Below are 20,202 nucleotides of genomic sequence, written 5' to 3' on the forward strand. Positions count from 1 at the left end.
TCTTCATCAAGGGATGAGTAGAAGAGTCAGGGAAGTCTTTGTGAAGGAGATGAAATTAATCTAGGAGATGTCCAGTCAATCCATGAAGAGTCAAGAAGATTTTTTAATTCCATTTCTTCAATTCTCACTTTGTTATGTATATAATAATTTATCTTTATGGCATATAATTGCAAAGTAGATACATTTTCACTAAATGGAAGACAAAATGGTGAACATGGTAGAAAAGCATTTTATTTGATGATTTGTGGACTATAAGTATACTCACAGGCTTTTAATACATAAAGAATGGATCTAAAGGAAGAAGACCTATTGTCAGTGTTGAAAATAACGGCACATATATCCTTTAACCAAGTTTAGTTACAATTCTCATAAAACAAAACCAATCCTTGAAATGCATGGTAAATATGCTGATTCTGGGTGCAAATGAATCCTCCATTTCTGAATGCTTGGTGTGGGCTCCGATTTAGGTCTCCAATACAGGTCCAGCGATTTTTGGTCCTTTTTTGGGAAACACACCATTTGACATGATCCTGGTAAGAACTGAAATAAGACTGTCCAGATATCTTAATTGCTTTGACATTGTAGACATGGTAAGGAAGGGAGCAGTTTGAAGGAAGCTCTTGCCTCTTTCGCTGCCAGGTTTCTGTTAGCAAATGCGTCTTCAACCGTTGAGCCATCCAGGCTGTAAAGATGTCTAGGGTTTACCGAGAGAAAGATAGTGAGGTTAATATTTATACTTAGATAAGTCCCTGAAAATATCCTCAGCAATGGAAATCATCATTCACCCCTGATATATGGATGTCACAAGCACAATAATAACAACATAATTGAGATAGTGGATGGGAGAACATTTTGTTAGTGCTAAAGTGTTATGCAAATAAAAGTTCTTATCACTAAAATGATATTGGTGTTTAAAAATGTCTTCTGTTCCACACAAACAAGAGAGCAAACTATGTTTTTGTCCTGAAAAGATCTTTGGACAGAATAAAGCTAGAGATGTAACCATGGGCCAGCTTCAAGGGATCTTTGCAAATCATGACAAAATGTTTGGATTTTCCTGAAATCAATGGGAGAATTATAAATGTTTTTTAAATGTTTATTTATTTTTGAGAGAGAGAGAGAAAGACAAGAGTGTGAGCAGAGGATGGGAAGAGAGAGAGGGAGACACAGACTCTGAAGCAGGCTCCAGGCTCTGAGCTGTCAGCACAGAGCCCGATGAAGGGATTGAACCCATGAACTGTGACTCACGACCTGAGCTGAAGTCAGATGCTCAACTGACTGAGCCACCCAGACGCCCCTCACTGGAAGAATTTTTAAAGAAATGTTAGTGGAGAATTAATAGAAACTGATTTTCTATCATAAATATCAGGTGGGAGGCAGCATGCAGGATGAACTGAGAAAGGTGTATTAGACTGGAGATAGGGTAAAATACCAGGTTGTCACAATAATTGTGACAGTAAACACAGGCATGGACTAAGGAGGTGGCAAAAAGTTTGGTAAGGAAAAGATAAATGTGAGTGTTACTGAGGACCTAGAACTGATTGAATTTGATGACTTGATACAGGGGTAAGGAAAAAGGAGGGATCTAGAGTCCCCAGTTGTCTCTGCAGAATATATGAAAAAGAGCAAATTTGTGGGAGATAATGATGAGTTTGGCACATTGAATTTGGTGTGGTTGTGCCACCCTCAGGAAGCAATGTCCCATCCACTGTTGAATGCAGATGGCTCTGTCAGTCCAGAGGTCTTGGGAATCATCTGAAAGCTTCCTGGAATTGCATAGAATGAGTATGTAGAATGAGATAAGGAAGAATAGAGGACCAGGTGGCAACACAGTCACCTAAGGAGTAGGCAGAGGAGGAAGACCTAGCTGAAGAGACTTAAGAGAAGTGGGAAGAAGACCAAGAGACTGTACACTTCCAAAAATCAGGGAGGGGGAATGTTTCAGGAAGAAAAGAGTTTTAACAGTGCCAAATTCTGCAGAGGCTATTTCTGTCCTGTTAATTTTTGAATCTCTAGTGCCTAACACGGGGCTTGGCAAGTGGTAGGCACTCAGTACATTTTATCTAGTACAAAAGGAAGGATGCAAGGAGGGAAGACAGTGGGGTCAACTAAGAGAGTCACTTGTAACTGGGGAGAGTTGGAGTGTCTATAGATAGAGATGCAACACTACAGTGAAGGAACATTGAGCAAGTGAAGGCCATGAAGAGTCTATAAAATTTTTTTTAATGTTTATTTTTGAGAGAGAGAGAGAGAGAGAGAGAGACAGAGTGTGAGCAGAGGAGGGGCAGAGAGAGAGGGACACATGAAATCTGAAGCAGGTGCCAGGCTCTGAGCCTTCAGCACAAAGCCTGACGTGGTGCTTGAACTCACGAACCATGAGATCATGACCTGAGTTGAAGTTGGATGCTTAACCAACTGAGCCACCCAGTTGCCCCTTGAAGAATCCTTTGGAAAGAAATTTGGAAGAAAAGAAAAAAGCAGAGATATAGGAGATCTAGAATTGAGGGAAGATTTTTAGAAATATTTGTGTGGTAAGAGGACAGTGCTTAAAGAGTGAGAAATTGAAGTAGAAGGGGAAGAACAGATAAAATGGTTGAATCAAAGTATTCTGAGACTTGGATAGGTTCCAATGCACAAGAAGTGCACTGCTTCTTTTGGGATGAGAGGAAACTCATGAAAAGGAATAAGAACAGATAAGATTGTTGAGGGGGTGTGTGTGTCATTTTTAGTCATTAAAAATATTTTTTTTAACTTATTTTTTGAGAAAGAGACAGAGAGAATGAGTAGAGGAGGGGCAGAAAGAGAGAGGGAGAGAGAATCCCAAGTAGGTTCCACACTGTCAGCATGGATCCTGATGTGAGGCTCGAACTCATGAACTGTGAGATCATGACCTGAGTCAAAACCAAGAGTCAGATGCTTAACTGACTGAGCCACCCAGGTGAACCTAGTCATTAAAAAAAAAGTTTATTTATTTATTTTGAGAGAGAGAGAGCGAGCCAGGGAGGGGAAGAAAGAGAGGGAGAGAGAAAGAATCCCAAGCAGGCTCCACACTATCACTGCAGAGCTTGATAGGTGCATGGTTTGTAGGATCCGTGAGATCATGACCTGAGCCGAAATTGAGTCAGATGCTCAACCAGCTGAGCCACCCCAGCACCCCTTTTTAGTCACTTTAAAAAACTGAAGTATAGCCGGCACACAATATTACAGTAGTTTCTGGTGTAAAACATGGTGATTCGACAACTCTATATGTTATGCTGTCCTGACCACAAGTGTAGCTATCATCTGTCACCATAGAACACTATTACAGTACCATTGACTGTGTTCCCTCTGCTGTACCTTTCATCCCGTGACCTATTTATTCCACAAACTGGAAGCCTGTACCTCCCACTCCTTTTCAACCATTTTGCCCATTCCCCCCATCCCCTGCTCTCTGGCAACCACCAGTATGTTCTGTGTATTTACGGGTCTGTTTCTGCTATGTTTGTTCAATTGTTTTGTTTTTAAGATTTCACATATGAGTGAAATCATATGGTTTTATCTTCCTCTGTCTGACTTATTTCACTTAGCATAATACCTTCTAGGTCCTTCCATGTTGTCACAAATGGTAAGCTCTCATTCTTTTTATGGCCAAGTAATATTCCATTGTGTATACATACCACATCTTCTTTATCTGTTCATCTATTGGTGAACACTTGGGTTGCTTCCATATCTTAGCTTCTGTAAATAATGTTGTAATAAACATAGGTCTGCATATATCTTTCTGAACTGGTGTTTTTGTTTTCTTTGGGTAAATGCTCCCAGTAATGGAATTATGGGATCCTATGATATTTCTATTTTTAATTTTTTGAGGAAACTTCATAGTGTTTTGGGGGTGTGTGTGCTTGAAGTGGTTTCTCTCTGGTGATCTCTGTTCTCTCTATGAAGGAAAGAGCAAGGCTGACAATGAGGAGGCAGGGTAATATAAAGGACTTGAGAGGAAAGGAGGCTTAAAAGAGGTATGTAGGGGATGGAAAAAAGAAGGAGACAACTTTGGTCCAGCAGAGGCTGGGGACTGCAAGTTTTCACCGACTCCTGGCTTGGATGGTTGTGAGATATTTCCATGGTTGGATCAGCAATCGTGCTATTCAAGCAGAGCAGGCGAATGTTTGAACTGATCTGACTTCCCTTTTCCCTTTCCTTCCTTTGTTCTCCCTTCTCTTCTACTTCTCTACCCCCAAATAATCAGAATATTTCCTCTGTACAATCCAAAGTGAGCCCAAGAGAAGAGTTATAAATTGTTTGATCATGGTCTTTCATACCGTCAAGAAAAGAATCAGACTTTGCAAAATGGAGGAATTTTTGGCCCCGGGCTGACTGAAGTGCGGTGAGGTGACGGTCAGGGATCTCTGATGAGCTGGACCTGGAGCACAGCTGGGGCATATGAACGAGCTCCTGGTGAAAGATGGCTGGGATGGAACAGCTATAAATGTTTGGGTTACAGACCAAGAGCTGGGAATCTGAGTTAAGAAACAGAAAGAACAATTGAGAATTAGGATACAGACAGAAACACTTGTTGATATTATAGATTTTGTTGTGACTTAGAAGCCAAACCAAAACCAAAACCAACAGTATTCCCTTCTTTAAGCCAGTAGCCTTCAAATCACTTTTGGCTAAAAATACTTGACACTGATTGAGCACTTCCTACGTTCTAGGCATTATTCTGAAAGTTTACATGGGTATACTCACTCAATCCTAATAGCAGTTGTATTATCAAGTAAATTCTTTTATTATCCTCATTGTATAGATAAATTAATAGAGAATTTATGTTGCATGTGCAGGGTTATAAAGCTTGTAATTGATGGAGTTGATATACAAACCTAGGCAGTCTGTCATTGGAGGCCATGTTTTTTTTTTCTCATTGATTATCCAGCGTAAAGAATGATCAGCTTATCAACATATACAGCTAATCTCTATGCTATCCAGCTCTATAAATGTTACAGGAACTCACTTGGTTAAACTAGGACTTGGGTGAGAGCCTCAGTAATCCTTGCCATAAGATGGAATTTGATGAAAAACATATTCTAAACCTCATATGTCTAGAGGTAAATCACTCTTTACCACAATTTAGCAGCCTCCTCAGTAAAAAGTGACTGCTAAAATAGTGTTCCTACTTCTCCTTCTCCCCCATCATAGTTTTCCAAATCCAAGTATTTTTGGCCATTTCAGCTAGGGATCTTAAAGGAAGATCATCTGACTTGGAGCTGTCAAGTTGGTGGCCTGCAGGCAACATGTAGTCTGTACATTTATTTATTTATGTATTTAGTTTATTTATTTTGAGAGAGAGAGAGAGAGAGAGTACATGTACTCGTGTGAGAGTGGAAGAGGGGTGGGGGGCGGGGAGAAGGTGGAGAGAGAATCCTAAGCAGGCTCCACACTGTCAGTATAGAGCATGATATGGGGCTTGATCCCACAAATCATGAGATCATAACCTGAGACAAAAATCAAGAGTCATATGTTCAACTGACTGAGCCACCCATGTGCCCCCACAATTATTTTTTTAAGTAAGATTGAAATCATATTCTCTTCCCAACTCTCACTTCCTCCCACCCCTAGATTTCTAGTTTCTCTTGGAAAATATGGAGATCTGTACCATGAAGTCTGCTTTTCTGCAGAGCCACATTGCAGAGCTGAGGCTTTTGAGGGGAGAATCAATATCCCAGTTTGTCACTGTCCCCACTGCCCATGCAGCATTGTTTGCCTATTTCACCCATTTTTGTTACCTGCCAGGCCACTCTAGACATTTGAAAATACTACCCCTGCTCAATTTCAAAGACTTCAGTGGTAGATCAGGAAACAAAGGTCTAGTAAGTGAATCTGCTCAAGGTCTCACCATGGCAACGCCCCTCTTAGACTCTAATAGAATCTAGGTATCAGAATTTTAATGAATAGAGAAATGAAGAAGTAATAAATTTATTCGTACATTTCCAAATCCCTTCTTTAACATTGCTATCTCTTTTTTAACCACACTCTAGTGTTACCTATTGCTTCATACTGGTTGTACTTAAAAGTGATGCAAATGCCAGTTTGTCCATGTCTCCTCCCTGTGGGTGGATAATCATAGCCTTCTTCAGGAGCTGGAGGAAATCGGGGAATAGAGTGAATCAGCCAGAATCCTTGCACTCTGTTCCACAGCAGAAAACCTACCAAAGATACAATGAATACAGATAATAAATTAGAAAAATGAAGCTCCGTTTAAAGATAGGGTTCAAAGCTGTAACATTTGAGCCATTTATACGTCAGGCTAATATTTTACTCTGTGAATAATCGCAAAGATCATGCTTGCTTTTCAAAGATTTCAAGACCAATTTGGACACACATCACATTGACCCATTACTGATAATAAACCACCGCAAAGGACAGCCAGGGCAGCCACCCCTTGAAGAGGTAAGAGGGATTCTGTGTTGAAATCACTAGGAGAATTTGTTTTGGCAGAATGCAAATTCGCTAAATTGGAATTTGACCTTGTTAAACTACACAGTCACCTGGTAAGCTTCAGATAATGAGTATCTTTACTGCTAAGCAGCTAAGCTGTTTTCAAAAGTCAGCTAAAAAAGAGTTGAAAGAGAAAGTATCAAGTGAAGAAATGTACTTTTGGTAATTTGTCTAAGAAACTGATGCTCACTTATGTGTAGAAGAGTAATCAATTCCACAAGCCCAAAAACAGAGGCACAGAGAATGGAAGAGAAGCCATGCCAAAATGACCCAGTTAATTGTGTTTAGTGAAAACCTCTAGAGCAAAATAACATGAAAACGGAAAGGAAGAAAATAGAAAGATTTTCATCATCTTGTGACATGGCAAAATGAATCCTCCTCAACCGGCATCTGTGACTATTTCTGTCTTTATAAATAAATTCAGGATAGTTTTGGTACATTGACTATAGACTTTCCAGTTTGCATATGACCATGCAAATATGAAATTATTCATGTTTACCTTATTGTTGGAGTGGAAACCAAATGCCTGTCAGTTATTTCTTTTGCAAAGAACACACTTGAAGAAAGCACACCATTGGTCTCTCATCCTCTGTGTCCAGATGGGAAGTGTCCAATGCTCTCTTGCCAAACAGAGCTAGATGACCTTCAGAGGCCCTTTGTTGCCCATATGAATGTGCTATTTGCCTGAAATCCTACCCTCCCGGTACTAGTGCCATAGTATGTTGGGGCACCTGTTGGCAAAGAGAACTCTTGCACTTGACATGGGGTCCCAATCCTTTTCTGGTCTTTTTCCCAAGCGCTTTTAGCAACTAACAAGGTGGAGGGGTTTGTTGGAGGAGAGTTTGGAGAATGTCATGTATTATAAAAATTACTGTGTTCCAAGCAAATAGGATCATCAGGAGGGCAACTTGGTTAAATCCAAAGCTTTCATTACTCATGATATTTGACAGCCATTACAAATCATGTTCTTAATCAGAGGTTGCAAAAGTGGCAGCCTATTGGCCAAATCTAGCCTGCAGATACATATTATTATTCTCCCAGAATTTAAAACTTTGAGTTCGCTGCCAACATTTCAAATCTGGGGTGATTTTCCACAAATACTGATTTTCAACATCTCCTGAAAAATGGCATCCCTCTAAGGCAATCTGAGTCCCACCTGCACCTTTTGACCAAGTATGCATCCTCCAGTTCTTCAGTTATCAGCCGGTTAGCCCCCTGGCTTGCTGACAGCCACTTGCCTGCCTCTGAAGCCATTTGAGTTTGGGAACTTCCTTTTTCTTACTTTTAAAGTGTATTTATTTATTTTGAGAGAGAGAGAGAGAGGAGCTTCTCCTGTCAGTGAGGAGCCTGATGGGAGGCTGGAACTCACGAACCGTGAGATCGTGATCTAAGCCAAAGCCGGATGCCTAAGTGACTGAGCCACCCAGGTGTCCTGAGTTTGGGACCTTCTGGAAAATATTTTTTGCCATGGGAAATTATTCATGATCTATTAAGTTGAAAAACAGTAGGCGATAGTCATTACAATAGTTTCATAAAAATGTTGTAAAATATATATTATAGAAAAAGTAGAAAGGATTAATGTGATTATCTAATGGGTATTAAAATTACAGATTTTTTGGTTTACTGGCATACTGAGTTTTTAAATAATAACATATACATAATTTATAAATAGAAAAATACCAAAAATTACTGTAATAAAAATTATTATATTAACTATGTATAACAAAAATTCCTGTAATGTAAAGAATATATTTAAAAGTACTTTTCAGAAATATTTACTTCAAAAGGAACTATACACTAAAAAGAGTGAATTTTACTCTATGGAAATTATACCTCGATGACCTTAACTGAAATGTGAACACACACACACACACACACACACACACACACACTCACGCACATATATAGACTGGTTGGTAGTCCCAGTAGAATTCTGGGATTTCTGCTATAAAGCATATATATCTTATATGTTAAGAAATAAAATGGAATTTATGAAAAGGCGATTTCCAAGTCAGATTACATAATTATAACCTGTGATATAGAAATCACAAATTCTGAGAGCTCAAAATAAGCCATTAGAAAGGAAAACTATTTTTTTAGGGTGGAAAAAAAGAATATTCAAGATAGGATGTTTAAGAGAATGTTGATTTCCAGTAGGAAAGACAAACGGAGAGTCTTTGTCATACCTTTAGTGTGTCCATATTTTCTGCTGTAATTCACAGATGTAGGAACTCCATCATTGTATATTAGGTAGGCTGTGCTGTTAGGCTGCAGGAGCACATTAGGGTTATAATGGTGTAAATCTTACACTCATAAATGCTCACAACATTTCTACCAGCTACGCAGCCTGCAACACAGAACTGTCATTACTACACATGAAAAGTCATCCCTTATCCTAATAGACAGCTTCCCCATCAGACTGAATTCTGTGACAGTCAAGGGAGGGAATAGGAAGTCCATTCTTAACCATGCATGGTTTCGTCTTTTGTGACAGGGGCCCTGTGCATTACGATGGGCGTGCAAAGGCACTATTTCTATTTCTATTGCTTGTTTTGGACCTGCGTTTCTCATTTGGCAACCCCTGTATAACAAAGGCGTACTTAAATATTTGTTGAGGAAATGAAGTTGGAGCAACCAGCCAAGGATTACACCTGGGTTTTTCCACTGATACGGGCACCACGGCAGAACTGGCTGTCAGGATCTGCTTTCCTCTGCCTACGTTGTGCTTCACAGCTTGGTCATAGTTTTGTGTTTAGTCAGGATTCCTCATTCTCTGTTCCCACTGCCTGCAGGGGAGGATTCCCCTTCAATTCACTTCTTAGTGTCACTTCACCTTTCTTCCCTGCTTAGAAAACAAGTAGTGAAATTGAAAAAAAAAGAAAAGAAGAAAAGAAAAAGTAGTGAAATTGAATGTGTGATATTGGATTGCCTTTCTGGTAAGGCAAAATATGAGTAAATTTTCTCAACAGTTGGTCAAATCTCTAAGTAAAAACGAAGCTATTATTCTGATGGTATCTCTTTTGTCATGTTTTGGAAGTCTGCTTGTATTTGTTCTGTGAGGTTCCATTTCGTTTGTGTCGCGATGCAATGATTTTTATTGAAGCCGATAATGTTGATATTAACAAAAATCTCAGGGACATAATTGAAAGCAAGGAAGTACCACCCATCTCCTTAAAAAAAGGCTCTTCTTTTTGTCTCAGGGGAAAAAAAAGCCAATAACAGAGTCACTCACAACTGCTTAATTATTTGATGTAATCTAAAACCTTTTTTTTTAATGCATCGTATAGTCTGTGTAGCATTCTTGGCTACTATATTTAGAAATATCCAGGGAAAGGAGCTGTTTCTTTAGCCTCATTTTCACAACTGACTATAGCTATTGTTGGCATTCATATTCTCTGCTGGAAGACTCTGACAGTTGTTCAATGAGCTGGTGTTGAATGTGGTCATGAGGCCATTGTGTGCCTTTGGTGTGTAATGCAAAGGGACTCTGGGAAGAATCTTTGAGAATCTTTATTCTGATAATAGATGAAGTTTATTATTCTAACCAGGAGTGTAACAGCTAGCTAAGGTTAAGTGGGAAACAGCCCTAGTGAAGAGAGGCTCTCTGATAAAGAGGAGAGACCATGGACTTAAAAATAGGGAGGCCTAGGCATATGCCTCTGGACAGCTTTATTTCTAGAGCACATAAGCTGGGTATTATTTTGACTATGGGATGTTGAACAAGGCTAGTACAATCTCTGCCCCTATCCAGCAAGTACGGGCGACTACAATATAGTTTGATAAGCATTATTATGAGGGTGTATGGAAGGTTCTTACTGACAAAGGCAAAAGAAGGGAAACAATTCCAAAGGTAACCCAGGTATTGGCTTAGGTCATCTTGACATTTGACATTTAAAGCCAGTTCACATGATCTTGCATTCTGCTTTCTGTTAGAATCCCTAACAGAGGGAGGTGGGGGAGCTAGGTTCTCACTGTCGCTGCTGGCACGTAGTCCCAGCTTCCAAAGAACTCCCCATCTCACTTGGATGTCCGTCACCCACTATTGTTGCTCTTCTTCTATTGGCTCTATGCCAGTCAGACACGGACACCAGCCCCTCCCCTGTCATTTTCTTCCCAGAATCCCATACTGAAGGCCTTGAAGGTGATCAGGTTTTACTGAAGGCACAAAACATTGAATAGTTTTCCATCACCACATGGGCTTGCCCCTAGTCTCCCTCTGGGTTTCTTATATTTTTTAAATCCTAGCTTTCATCCATTTGTTTTTATTTTGCAGAGCAGTTTAGCTCTCTTGCCCGCTTAGGCTCTAGGGCTACGTTTGTGCCTCCAAAGATGGTTATTATATTCTGCCAAAGTAAGATCCGTCTGTCCCAACTCAGGTAAATGACAGAAGATCTACAATGTTGCTCTTTCTTTCTCTCCCCAGGGGAGAAGGTGGGTCAGGGAACAATGGACGTGTTTATTTTCTCACTAATGGGTTTGCTCCCAGCCTCCAGCCCCAAACTTGGGAAACAGAAGCAGCTGCAGGCAGTTTGGACTTTACATAATAATCTATTAATTGACAGCAGGGTTGCTGCTGGGATTAAATACATTTTAAAAGCGACTAGAAATGTGTTTGATACATCACATGCACTCAAACACCTTTCAAATAAGTTTTTACTTTGTAATTTGGCCCTGAAGGCTGGTCTTAATGGCAGATGAATAAATAAGTGAATATTAGCCTGCACAGTGACAGCTCTCTGTGCATTTTGAGTAAATATGTGGATATGCACGTGCCATAGTTCCAGGATCTAACACATTATTGCTGGGATTCACCTAATTGACATATGTAAAGGCCCAGCATACTGTAAGTTCTGACTCGTTTTACACATTTACCTCTCTCTAAGTGATTGCTAGGAATGCATATATGTATGTAACTGTATATTACTGTTTGATTTTCCTTGTCACCCCTGGTTGGGAAGCAGTATCTTGTCACTGAACAGCAGATGGTGCCTGGGACATTGGGAGACTGCCCACATTGAGCCAGTAGGCCTACTTACCTATGCCTCTTTGGCCGGTTAGCTCATTGCCTGATCAAGTCCAGATAGCAGGTTTCATCTCCATTCAGGCAAGTGAGTTCTAGGGCATCGAACTATAGCCCTAGCTCTCAACCTACTACTTGGAAAATTATAAGTTAAAAAGAAGACCAAGTGGAACCCTTTTGGCCACCACCACTCATCACAACCATGGCATAAGAAACCCATACTGTGTGGCGTATTAATCGCTGATCTGTATTGCATTCTAACAGGAGAGAGCTTCTCGTTATTTCTATTAGAGGTATAAGATAGCAAGTACTGAGTGAATTGGCAGAGATTGGCAGCCAGAAGCTTCCATACATAATTAGTTCACACCTTACCCAGTGGTACTATGGGATACAGTGCCCAATGTGCCCATAATTTGCCATTGCTTTAGAGTCTGATGACATATTCCTTAAGGTCTAAGATTGATTCAGATTGTGGGCTAGCTTACTTCAAGTTGCTAGGATTAGGGGTTAGGTAGTTCCAAAGTTAAAATCATTTGGAAGCCTTAGATTCTGTTTATGCATTTTATATGATTCAGATGAATGATAAGCTAGAGCATACCTTGGAGGCATATGCTTCATATAGCTGTTGTAATGTCCTTCCCAACACGCTGTTAGTGGCATTCATCAGTTGCTTACGCCTCCTCCAGCTTCTGGTTGTAGAGTCTAGGTATAGGTACTCTAACCCCGTCTGTCTGCTTTCCTTGTCTTGCCTTTTAGGTAACTTATAAAAGGCAAACCTAACAAAGGAAATAATTATGAATTACTAACATTTATCGATGGCTTCTCTGGTGGCAGCCACTGTAGTAAGCAACTAAATATACCATTTTACTTACGTTCCCTAAGTCTAAGGAAAAGGATATGCTCAGGATTTCTGTCTCTTTTCTCACCCTTAGCTTTGCTCCTTCCCAGAGAAGGAATGGGACTGTGACTGGACGTGTCTTAAGACATTAACTGGCCTGGAGGGTGGGTCCCTGTTGCCGAAGCCCATGTACGTTCACGCAGTGGTTCACACAGTGTGTAGGGCTGCACTGGGGAGAGAACAAAGCCCAGGCCTGGACGGGAACGCCTTGGATGTGTTTTTTCTCTTCTGCCTCAAGTGCTCAGCAGGCTCTTCTCTTTGTAGCTGGCTGGCTGGGTCCGAGGCCCAAGTTTGGCTTTCAGAGTAGTCAGAGGCTCCCTTGAGTCTCTGGCCTAGGCCACGTTCTTAAGCTTGAGTTCTTCAGACTGTTGTGCATTGAGGATTCAGGGCCAAGACCAGCTCATTAAGCATTTTGCTTTCCTTGGGTATCTCACAGGGAGGGGAGGCGACTGGGCCGGAAGGCAGGGAGGCACTCTTGGATCATGTAGCCCCGGGCTTCTCTGTGTGCTATTCACATTTCAGGCCAGGTCATTCTTTGCTGTGGAGGGCTGTTCCGTGCATTGCAGCATCCCTGGCCTCTACCTATCAGATGACAGTAGTACTCCTCAGCTGTGCCAGTAAAACTGTTTCCAGACAATGTTGAAAGTCCCCCAAGGACAAAACCACCTGAGTCTTGCCAGATACTCCCTAATAGCAAAAATCCCACAGTGAACCATCAAATGCCCACCGGGAGCCAAACATTCCAAGGCATTCACCATGACCACACAACAAGGTCTCACACCGCCCGTAAACGCTTCATGCTCTTCACTTGGTTCTATTCAGTCTTCTGCTTCTATTTACATGAGCGCTTTCCTGCCCTGTGCATGCGTTCTTACTCTCAGAACAGGGTCCTCACAAGGGGCAGGAAACATGAAATTATTCTTTGGTGCTGACCTGATGTTGCTCTGTCCTTTTACTGTCACGGTGAGTTGTAGCAGCTTGACACTGTGCCTCCCTGTCTGCTCAGCTCAGCATTCTCACTGGCCAGTATTGCTAAGTAATGTGTCCATTCAGTTGCAGCAAAAATAAATGTTATGTATTGATCGCAATTTGATGGCTCACCAGTGAAGGGTTTGAGAACTATGAGGGTCATGGCATATCAGTTGAAAACTAGTGCTTTTAAACATTTTTCTTGAGTAACCATTTCCAATTATATTCTGAAGATTTCCTCAATCTGTTTGTAGCCCACACCTCTATGCTGAGGTCCAGATAAGCCTAAACGCAGAGATATCCCAGAGACTTCCAAATCCGTATTTTTGAAACCAAGTTAATAACATTTCGCTCCAACTCTGCTCTTCTCCTGCAAACAGGGAACACATCCATGCAGTCAGAGAAGCCAGCAATCTGAGTCTTAACTTCTCCCTCTCTCTTGCGACCCTCAGCCCATCTGTTACCAAGTTTTCTGAGAGCGTTTCTTCCTTTCTATTTCTACTACTGCTTCTTTAAACTCGGGTACACACATCAGCTCATCTGTAATGCTGCAAAAGTCCTGTTGGTCTCCATGACTCTAGACTGGTCTCATGCAGCTAGCCTTCACTGTACCACCAGTGAGCTTTCTAAAATACGAATCTGACCACATCACATCCCTGATGGAAGATCTTTAGTAGCTCCCTTTGACGGTCAAGTTCAGACTTTGCAGCCCAACACACAAAGCGCTTCGTGACCTACCCCTCACCTCTTGCTGAGCTTACCTCCTGATGTCTCCCCCTGTTCTCCCGAAGCACCAGCAACACTGTTCTTGAAACTTCTCCATTGCTTTTTGCCTCTGTACCTCCTCATGGCTCCCTCATTGGCTTGAGATGCCCATGCATCTCCCTTGTTTTTCTAACCAGCTCATGGGGGGCCTGGGTGGCTCAGTTGGTTAAGCATCCCACCTAGGCTTAGATCATGATCTCACCTTTTGTGGGTCTGAGCCCCACATTGAGCCCTCTGCTGTCAGCGCAGAGCCTGCTTGGGATCCTCTGTCCCTCTCACTCTGCTTCCCCCTGCTCTCTCTCTCAAAAATAAACAAACATTAAAAAAAAAAAAATCTAACCAGCTCTTAATTGTTCTTAAAACTTAGCTCAAAGCTAGTTTGGGAGCTCTATGCTCCCTAGCGGCCCCATTTATGCCCTCACCACATAATTGAGCTTCTTGAGGGCAAGCGCTATGTTTCATTCATATTTGTATTTTCAAACCTCAGCATGGGGCCTGGCATGAGCTCAGTAACTGCTGAGAGACTGAGTGTGTCTGTGTTCTCAAGCCCGAAGTTTACACAAAGCTTGACGCCAGCCATAATGCTAAAACCTCAACACCCTAATTAAAGAGTAAAAAAGTGATCAAAGCTTTAGAAGAATCCATAACTATAATGCAACGCTGTGTTGAGTCTCGTCAACACCGTGAAGGAGGCCAGGGACCTACCTACCACCCACTCCTATGCTGCCTGTGCTGCTGTAATAAACATAGTTAACCAAACAGTGCTGAGTTCAATCACACCCTCTTTCTCATTCTCGGAAGGGGAAGCACAAAGTCCTGTGTCAGAAAAAGAGCAATCCGCCTTCTCTCCTTTGCCAGTCTCTGAAAGGTTGTTGGAAGGGTCCCATAAGGAAAGGCGCAATGCAATTAAAGGAGCCTGTCAACTGAGGGAAACTGTCCGTTCTCCCCCACCTCTGGGGCCACCAGGCTTGCATCACTGGGAGCCGTGAATCAGGCTCACCAGGCACTGCTGGGTGCTTTTTCAGGTGGAAGCCCCTTCACTCAGGAGCTGTCTGGATATTTGGTGCCCTCATACACTTTAATGTCCTTTCTTTTTAGAAGGGAGAGGTAGGGTGGAAGACTCTTTGGGAACTTTACAGTGAGCCAGTTTGCCTCATATACCCTGGCTTTCTATTTGCACACATGACTCCTTCCATCTCATTTACCTACCAATCCACAGCTTCGCCTTCCTCATTCCTGCACGATATTGTTGTTGCCTCCAGGACCCCAAAGAGGCTGCAGAAGAAGAACAAAGCAAAGGCTGTTCTTAGAAATCTGGCTGTCATTTTTTTATCTGCCACCTTTAGTCCATGCCACAGCAGGAGACTTGTCCCTGGGACCGAGGAGTCTGAGTTTCAGGTCTCTCTCAGGCTGTGCTGGCTCTGACGCTGGTTTCCGTGAGCCTCTGCTGTTCGCTGTTCGGGCATTTTCAGAATGGGGTGAACCTCATATAGTCGTGTGATTCTGTCACAACATGCCAGCGTGACTCCGGAGGCCTTTGTGCTGAATTGTTGACTAGTTTGCAAAGTCATCAAAAGTCCCAGAGAGAAAAAAGGGATATATAGTTAACTCTTCCAAGGGAACATCATGTCCTACGAAGTTCGGTGGGCAGGGAAACTCCATGTTGATAAGTAGATGTCGAATTAGATGTGTTTCATGTTTTTCCCTCACGATTGGCCTCTGTGTGAGTGAAAGCAAATGCTTGTAGTTCACACATTAAGCAGAAATGACAAAACCTTATGTCTTAGCAAAAATTAGGATCTATCACTTCTAATATTCTCAATCTTAAGTAAACATTTCCTAAAGTGTACTTCAAAGAGTTGCCTTAAAGTAAGAGCAATTTAATTGTATTCTACCAAAGATGTTTACATATTGTCTCCACCTCTGGTTTTAGCCATTCAACTTGGTGCTCTGCTTTTGAGACGACTGGTGTCCAATCGGTCGCAATGCCATAGGGTAAACATATTGATCGTTCACCCTCCAGGTCAAATAAAAAATGTTACAAATATCTGTTTTGCCAAAACAACTCTTTCTCACTCTTGAAACTGAATTTGAAGTTGAAAGCCAAGAGAAAATGGCCTATTACCACAAAGACTATGAAAAGGTGAGACCATTCTCTTTTTAGAGGAGGGAAGGGAGTAGACAGGCATATGAAAAGAATTTCCTTAAGTGTATGATGCTTTTGACTCCCTTATTAAAGATGCTGTCATAATAAATAGCACTTGACCAGAGGGATAGCTCTGATCTATCCCTCTGATTATAGATCCAGACCAGTCATTTAGGGACCCACATCAAACTGGCATCTTGCAAATCAGATCACTTCTATTTATGGTTGAACTAGCGTTGTTCAGGATTCAAGGTTCGTAGGAAAGGGAGGGTTAGAGGCTGTATTTCTCCTAAGTAGAGTTTTGTTTGGGGTGTCTGGACCACGTACCCACATTTTTTGTGTGGTGTTTGCAAAAGGGCAGAATTCTGGGCCTTAGCTCAAACCTGCTAACTCAGAATTCTCCCATTTGGGCTTAGGAATCTACGTGTTTTGTAAAGTTTGAGGTTATGTTAGCGCACTCTAAACTTTGAGGCTCACTGCCCAGAGCCAAGGCTTTACCTTATCTGACAGCTTTGCAACCAATCAAATTGGTAAATTAAAAAAAAAAAAACAACAACATTTTTTTCTGATCATTTCTGCATGAGTATCATTTTGTTTTACATATGTTTTTATTGCATTCAGAAAAAAAGATTTCAGCAACTGCAAACTTGTCATCAAGTTTTAAAAAATTTCATAGCATGAAGTTTATTTTTCTAAGTTAAAATGCAATAAAATTAATTTTATCTTGTGATAGTTTTTGGTATTGCAATGGTAATAACTGAGTACACTAGGCTTAGGATTTATGGATGCATTTAGAGAATATAAGCAACTTGTTTTCAGTTATGAAGACTAAAGAACATTGATTGAATAGGATATAAAGTAATTCCTATTTTCTCCTCATTATATGCTAAACACAGTGCCTTGCCAAAAGTAAATGATCCACAAATAATAACTGAGATTATTTTTACTATAACCTGAGCCCTTCCTGTGGTCGGCGGACATCTGTATTAGGATGCTATTTGGTAAATTCAATTTTATTTCGAAGTCTGGAAAAATGCAGTTAGGTTACTTTCTTTCAGATATAACTAAGCTTCCTTCTCATCTCTCATTGTTGCTGACCCAGTCATGCTGATTGTCAGTCAACAAGGTTTATTATGCAATTACTAGGTATCAAACACTGTACTGAGGGGCTCCAGGGATTTCAACAGTACCCTAAAGCCTAGATTCCAGTGGGTCCTGATTTTTACTAAAAACAGCAAAGTAATGTTATGGAAAGAAACTGAACTTGGTAGATGGATAAAATGCAAGCTGGATAGAATGGTTGTCCCATTACCCATTTTTGAAGTCCACGTAGTATAAGATTACAAACATACCATGTATACTTTCACAGCATGATTACCCCTAAAACTAATAGAAAATCCCTTCATTATAAATTGACCCAGTGTAGTGAACAAGGTAGAGTTCTTTACTTGGTAATGGGGTTCTTATTTTATAGTTGAAGGTTTGCGTTCATTCACCTAGTAATTCTGGAAAAATCTCAGTCCCGATCTGTTTGATAATGTGCCTCTTCCGCATTCTCTCTGTCATATTATCCTAGTACATTTTAGGTCTCTTTCATATATTCCATGTCTCCATTAATCCTGATTTTTTATTTGGATCTATCTATCTTTCAGTTCTCAAGTTCTCTCTTAGGCAACATTAATCTAGCTCTTTCAAATATCTAATCATTTCTTCAGTTGTGTTAAGTCTGTTTCTTAATGCACTTATTAATGCATTAAGAGGTTCTATTGGGTTTTTTTTTCTTCAGTTGTACTTAGTCTTTTTTGTGGTCTCTTGTTTTTTGCTCAAGAGAAGGTAGACCCTACCTCAAGAAGGAGATACACTCAGGGGTGTCTGGGTGGCTCAGGTGGTTGTCTGGCTCTTGGTTTCAGCTCAGTCATGATCCCACGGTCTGTGAGTTCCAGACCTATATCAGACTCTGTGCTGACAGCATGGAGCCTGCTTGGGATTCTCTCCCTCTCTCTTCCTCTCTGCTCCTCCCCTGCTCGTGTTCTCTTTCTCTTGAAAGAAATAAATAAACTTAATAAAAAGAAGGAGATATGCTCAGTCCTTTCTTTTGTTTCTGTAAAAATATTAAATATATTATTTTATATTTTGTGTTTGGTAATTCCAATATCTAAAGCCTTTGAAGGTCATACTTTACTGTCTGTTATTTCTGCAGCTCTCTCTCATGACATCTTGCCATACCTCGTGTACTTTTTTTATTTTTGGCTGTGAATTCGTTTTCTTTGAAGCTTTATCTGTAAGAGCTTTCTGAGATTGAGATAAAGTTGGATTTTTCCACACCCTAGTCTATGCTGGCTTCATCAAAGTTTAGTTATCTTGTGAGGACTTCTGGAAGTCAGGCTGTTGGCTTTATTTAGTTATTTTCAAAAGCTTTTCAAGGTGTGATTTACATGCCAGAGAGTCTATCTGTTTAACTTAATGCTCAAACTTTTACAAGACTGTTGATGCACTGTGTAAAATCTAGAATGTGAAAAACTGAAGGAAAAAAATTGATACTCTTGTGGCAAGAGGAAGGGGAGGGGACTTGAATTATTTTGATGAAACTCGATGAGACCAACAGGACTTAGGCATTTGTAAAACAAAGAATTGTTCATGAAAAACGTTGTTAAAGGAAGCTAGAAGTAGAATTAAAAGAATACGGTCAGAAACTTTTATTTTATTAATTCCTACTCATCATCCATAGCTCTATGGATGCCAACCTCTCATGGAAACTTATCTTTGATCTCTCTCAATCTGGTTGAGGTATCCCAGAGTTTGCTGTATTTTTTCAATTAGAGTAATTATCACAATGTGTTCTAATTACTTAGCTACTTTTCTTTTCTTTTTAAAAAATTTTATGTCTTTATTCTATTTTGAGAAAGAGAGATAGTGAGTGAGGGAGGGGCAGAGAGAGAGGGAGACACAGAATCTGAAGCAGGCTCCAGGCTCTGAGCTGTCAGCACAGAGCCCGATGCGGGGCTTGAACCCACAGACGATGAGATCATGACCTGAGCTAAAGTCGAATGCTCAACTGACTAAGACACCCAGGTGCCTCACTTGGCTACTTTTCTAAGTCTTCCTCTCAAGAGCAAGGGTTAGCAAACTGCTATCAGCCAAATCTGGCCCATTGCCTGTTTCTAGAAAGTTTTATTGGAACATGGTGACACCCATTCACTGATGTATGATGTATAAATATTTCTGCTATAATGGCAGAGCTGAGCAGTTGCAACAGAGATCATATGGCCCACAAAGCCTAAAATACCAACTTTTAGATTCTTTATTGAAAAACTTTGTTCTAGTGTATAATCCCTATCAGGGCAAAAACAATGCCAGACTGGTTTGCTATTGTATCTCTAGCACTTACCATGGTGCCTATCACCTAGAAGGTGCTGAATAAATACAGAGGAATGAATGGATTGAATGAAAAAGATTTCAGAGATTTCTATTTGGGGTTCTGTGGAATTTAGAATGAATTAAATGTAATCAGACTAATAAAAATGAGTATGTAGGTAAAATCTCATTTTAAAGAACGTTATTATAATGTTTCGTCAAGGAGGCAGCTGGATATAGTGAAAATAATCTGGCAGACCTGGGTTCCATGCCTGGCCCTACCTCTTAAACGCCACATAGTTATGACCAAACTACTGAATCTCAACAGTATCAATTTCCTTTTCTAAAGGTGAGGCTCACAATCTATACTTTCATAGCGTACTTTCAGGATTCAGTGAGATGCTATGTGCACAACCTCTGGCACATGATTAATGCTTATTAAATGCTCGTTATTCCCACCTTGTTTCCTTTTCTTCTGTGACAAGTTATTTCTTTTCTTTGCAGACGGACTAAAAACGGTCCTTCGGCTATGTGGTTTTAATGACCACAAATAAACCTATATCGCTCATGTTTGTGTAA

The 20,202-nt window shown here is 40.7% G+C and overlaps 2 protein-coding genes across 4 annotated transcripts in view; one reads left to right on the forward strand and one right to left on the reverse strand.

Moving 5' to 3' along the window:
- Window positions 1-250: 250 nt before the first annotated feature.
- DNASE2B (deoxyribonuclease 2 beta) lies at window positions 251-15,448 on the reverse strand. Of its 3 annotated transcripts, XM_039246927.1 has the most exons (6): window positions 15,333-15,448; window positions 12,090-12,267; window positions 8,658-8,739; window positions 6,018-6,179; window positions 4,299-4,496; window positions 251-694 (listed from the first exon to the last, which is right to left on the reverse strand). In XM_039246927.1, exons 1-6 carry the CDS (start codon window positions 15,446-15,448, stop codon window positions 354-356), a joined length of 1,077 nt encoding a protein of 358 aa, XP_039102858.1. In that variant the 3' UTR covers window positions 251-353. The 3 variants fall into 3 exon arrangements, with proteins under 3 accessions (XP_039102858.1, XP_039102859.1, XP_039102860.1); XM_039246928.1 differs by lacking the exons at window positions 8,658-8,739; window positions 12,090-12,267; window positions 15,333-15,448 and having other exon boundaries at window positions 6,041-6,083; XM_039246929.1 differs by lacking the exons at window positions 8,658-8,739; window positions 12,090-12,267; window positions 15,333-15,448 and having other exon boundaries at window positions 6,032-6,049.
- Window positions 15,449-16,158: 710 nt separating this feature from the next.
- LOC120241661 (uricase) overlaps window positions 16,159-20,202 on the forward strand; it is a 31,437-nt gene continuing 27,393 nt past the window's right edge. The window contains exon 1 of the mRNA XM_039246945.1: window positions 16,159-16,266. Within this exon, the coding sequence (XP_039102876.1) occupies window positions 16,159-16,266 (108 nt within the window). The remainder of the gene's footprint in view (window positions 16,267-20,202) is intronic.

Source organism: Hyaena hyaena, unplaced genomic scaffold (genome assembly GCF_003009895.1).
Source record: "Hyaena hyaena isolate Hyena2069 unplaced genomic scaffold, ASM300989v1 scaffold_286, whole genome shotgun sequence".
In the NCBI taxonomy this organism is placed as follows: Eukaryota; Metazoa; Chordata; class Mammalia; order Carnivora; family Hyaenidae; genus Hyaena; species Hyaena hyaena.

Bases quoted from the DNA above. Each gene is read 5' to 3' on its own strand.
- DNASE2B (XM_039246927.1), bottom strand. From the start codon at position 15,448: ATGACAGCCAGATTTCTAAGAACAGCCTTTGCTTTGTTCTTCTTCTGC. The intron at 8,740-12,089 runs GTATGCTCTAGC...GTGCTCCTGCAG, and splicing joins ATGAAGCATATGCCTCCAAG to CCTAACAGCACAGCCTACCT. The intron at 4,497-6,017 runs GTAACACTAGAG...TTCTTAACTCAG, and splicing joins CAACCAGTATGAAGCAATAG to ATTCCCAGCTCTTGGTCTGT.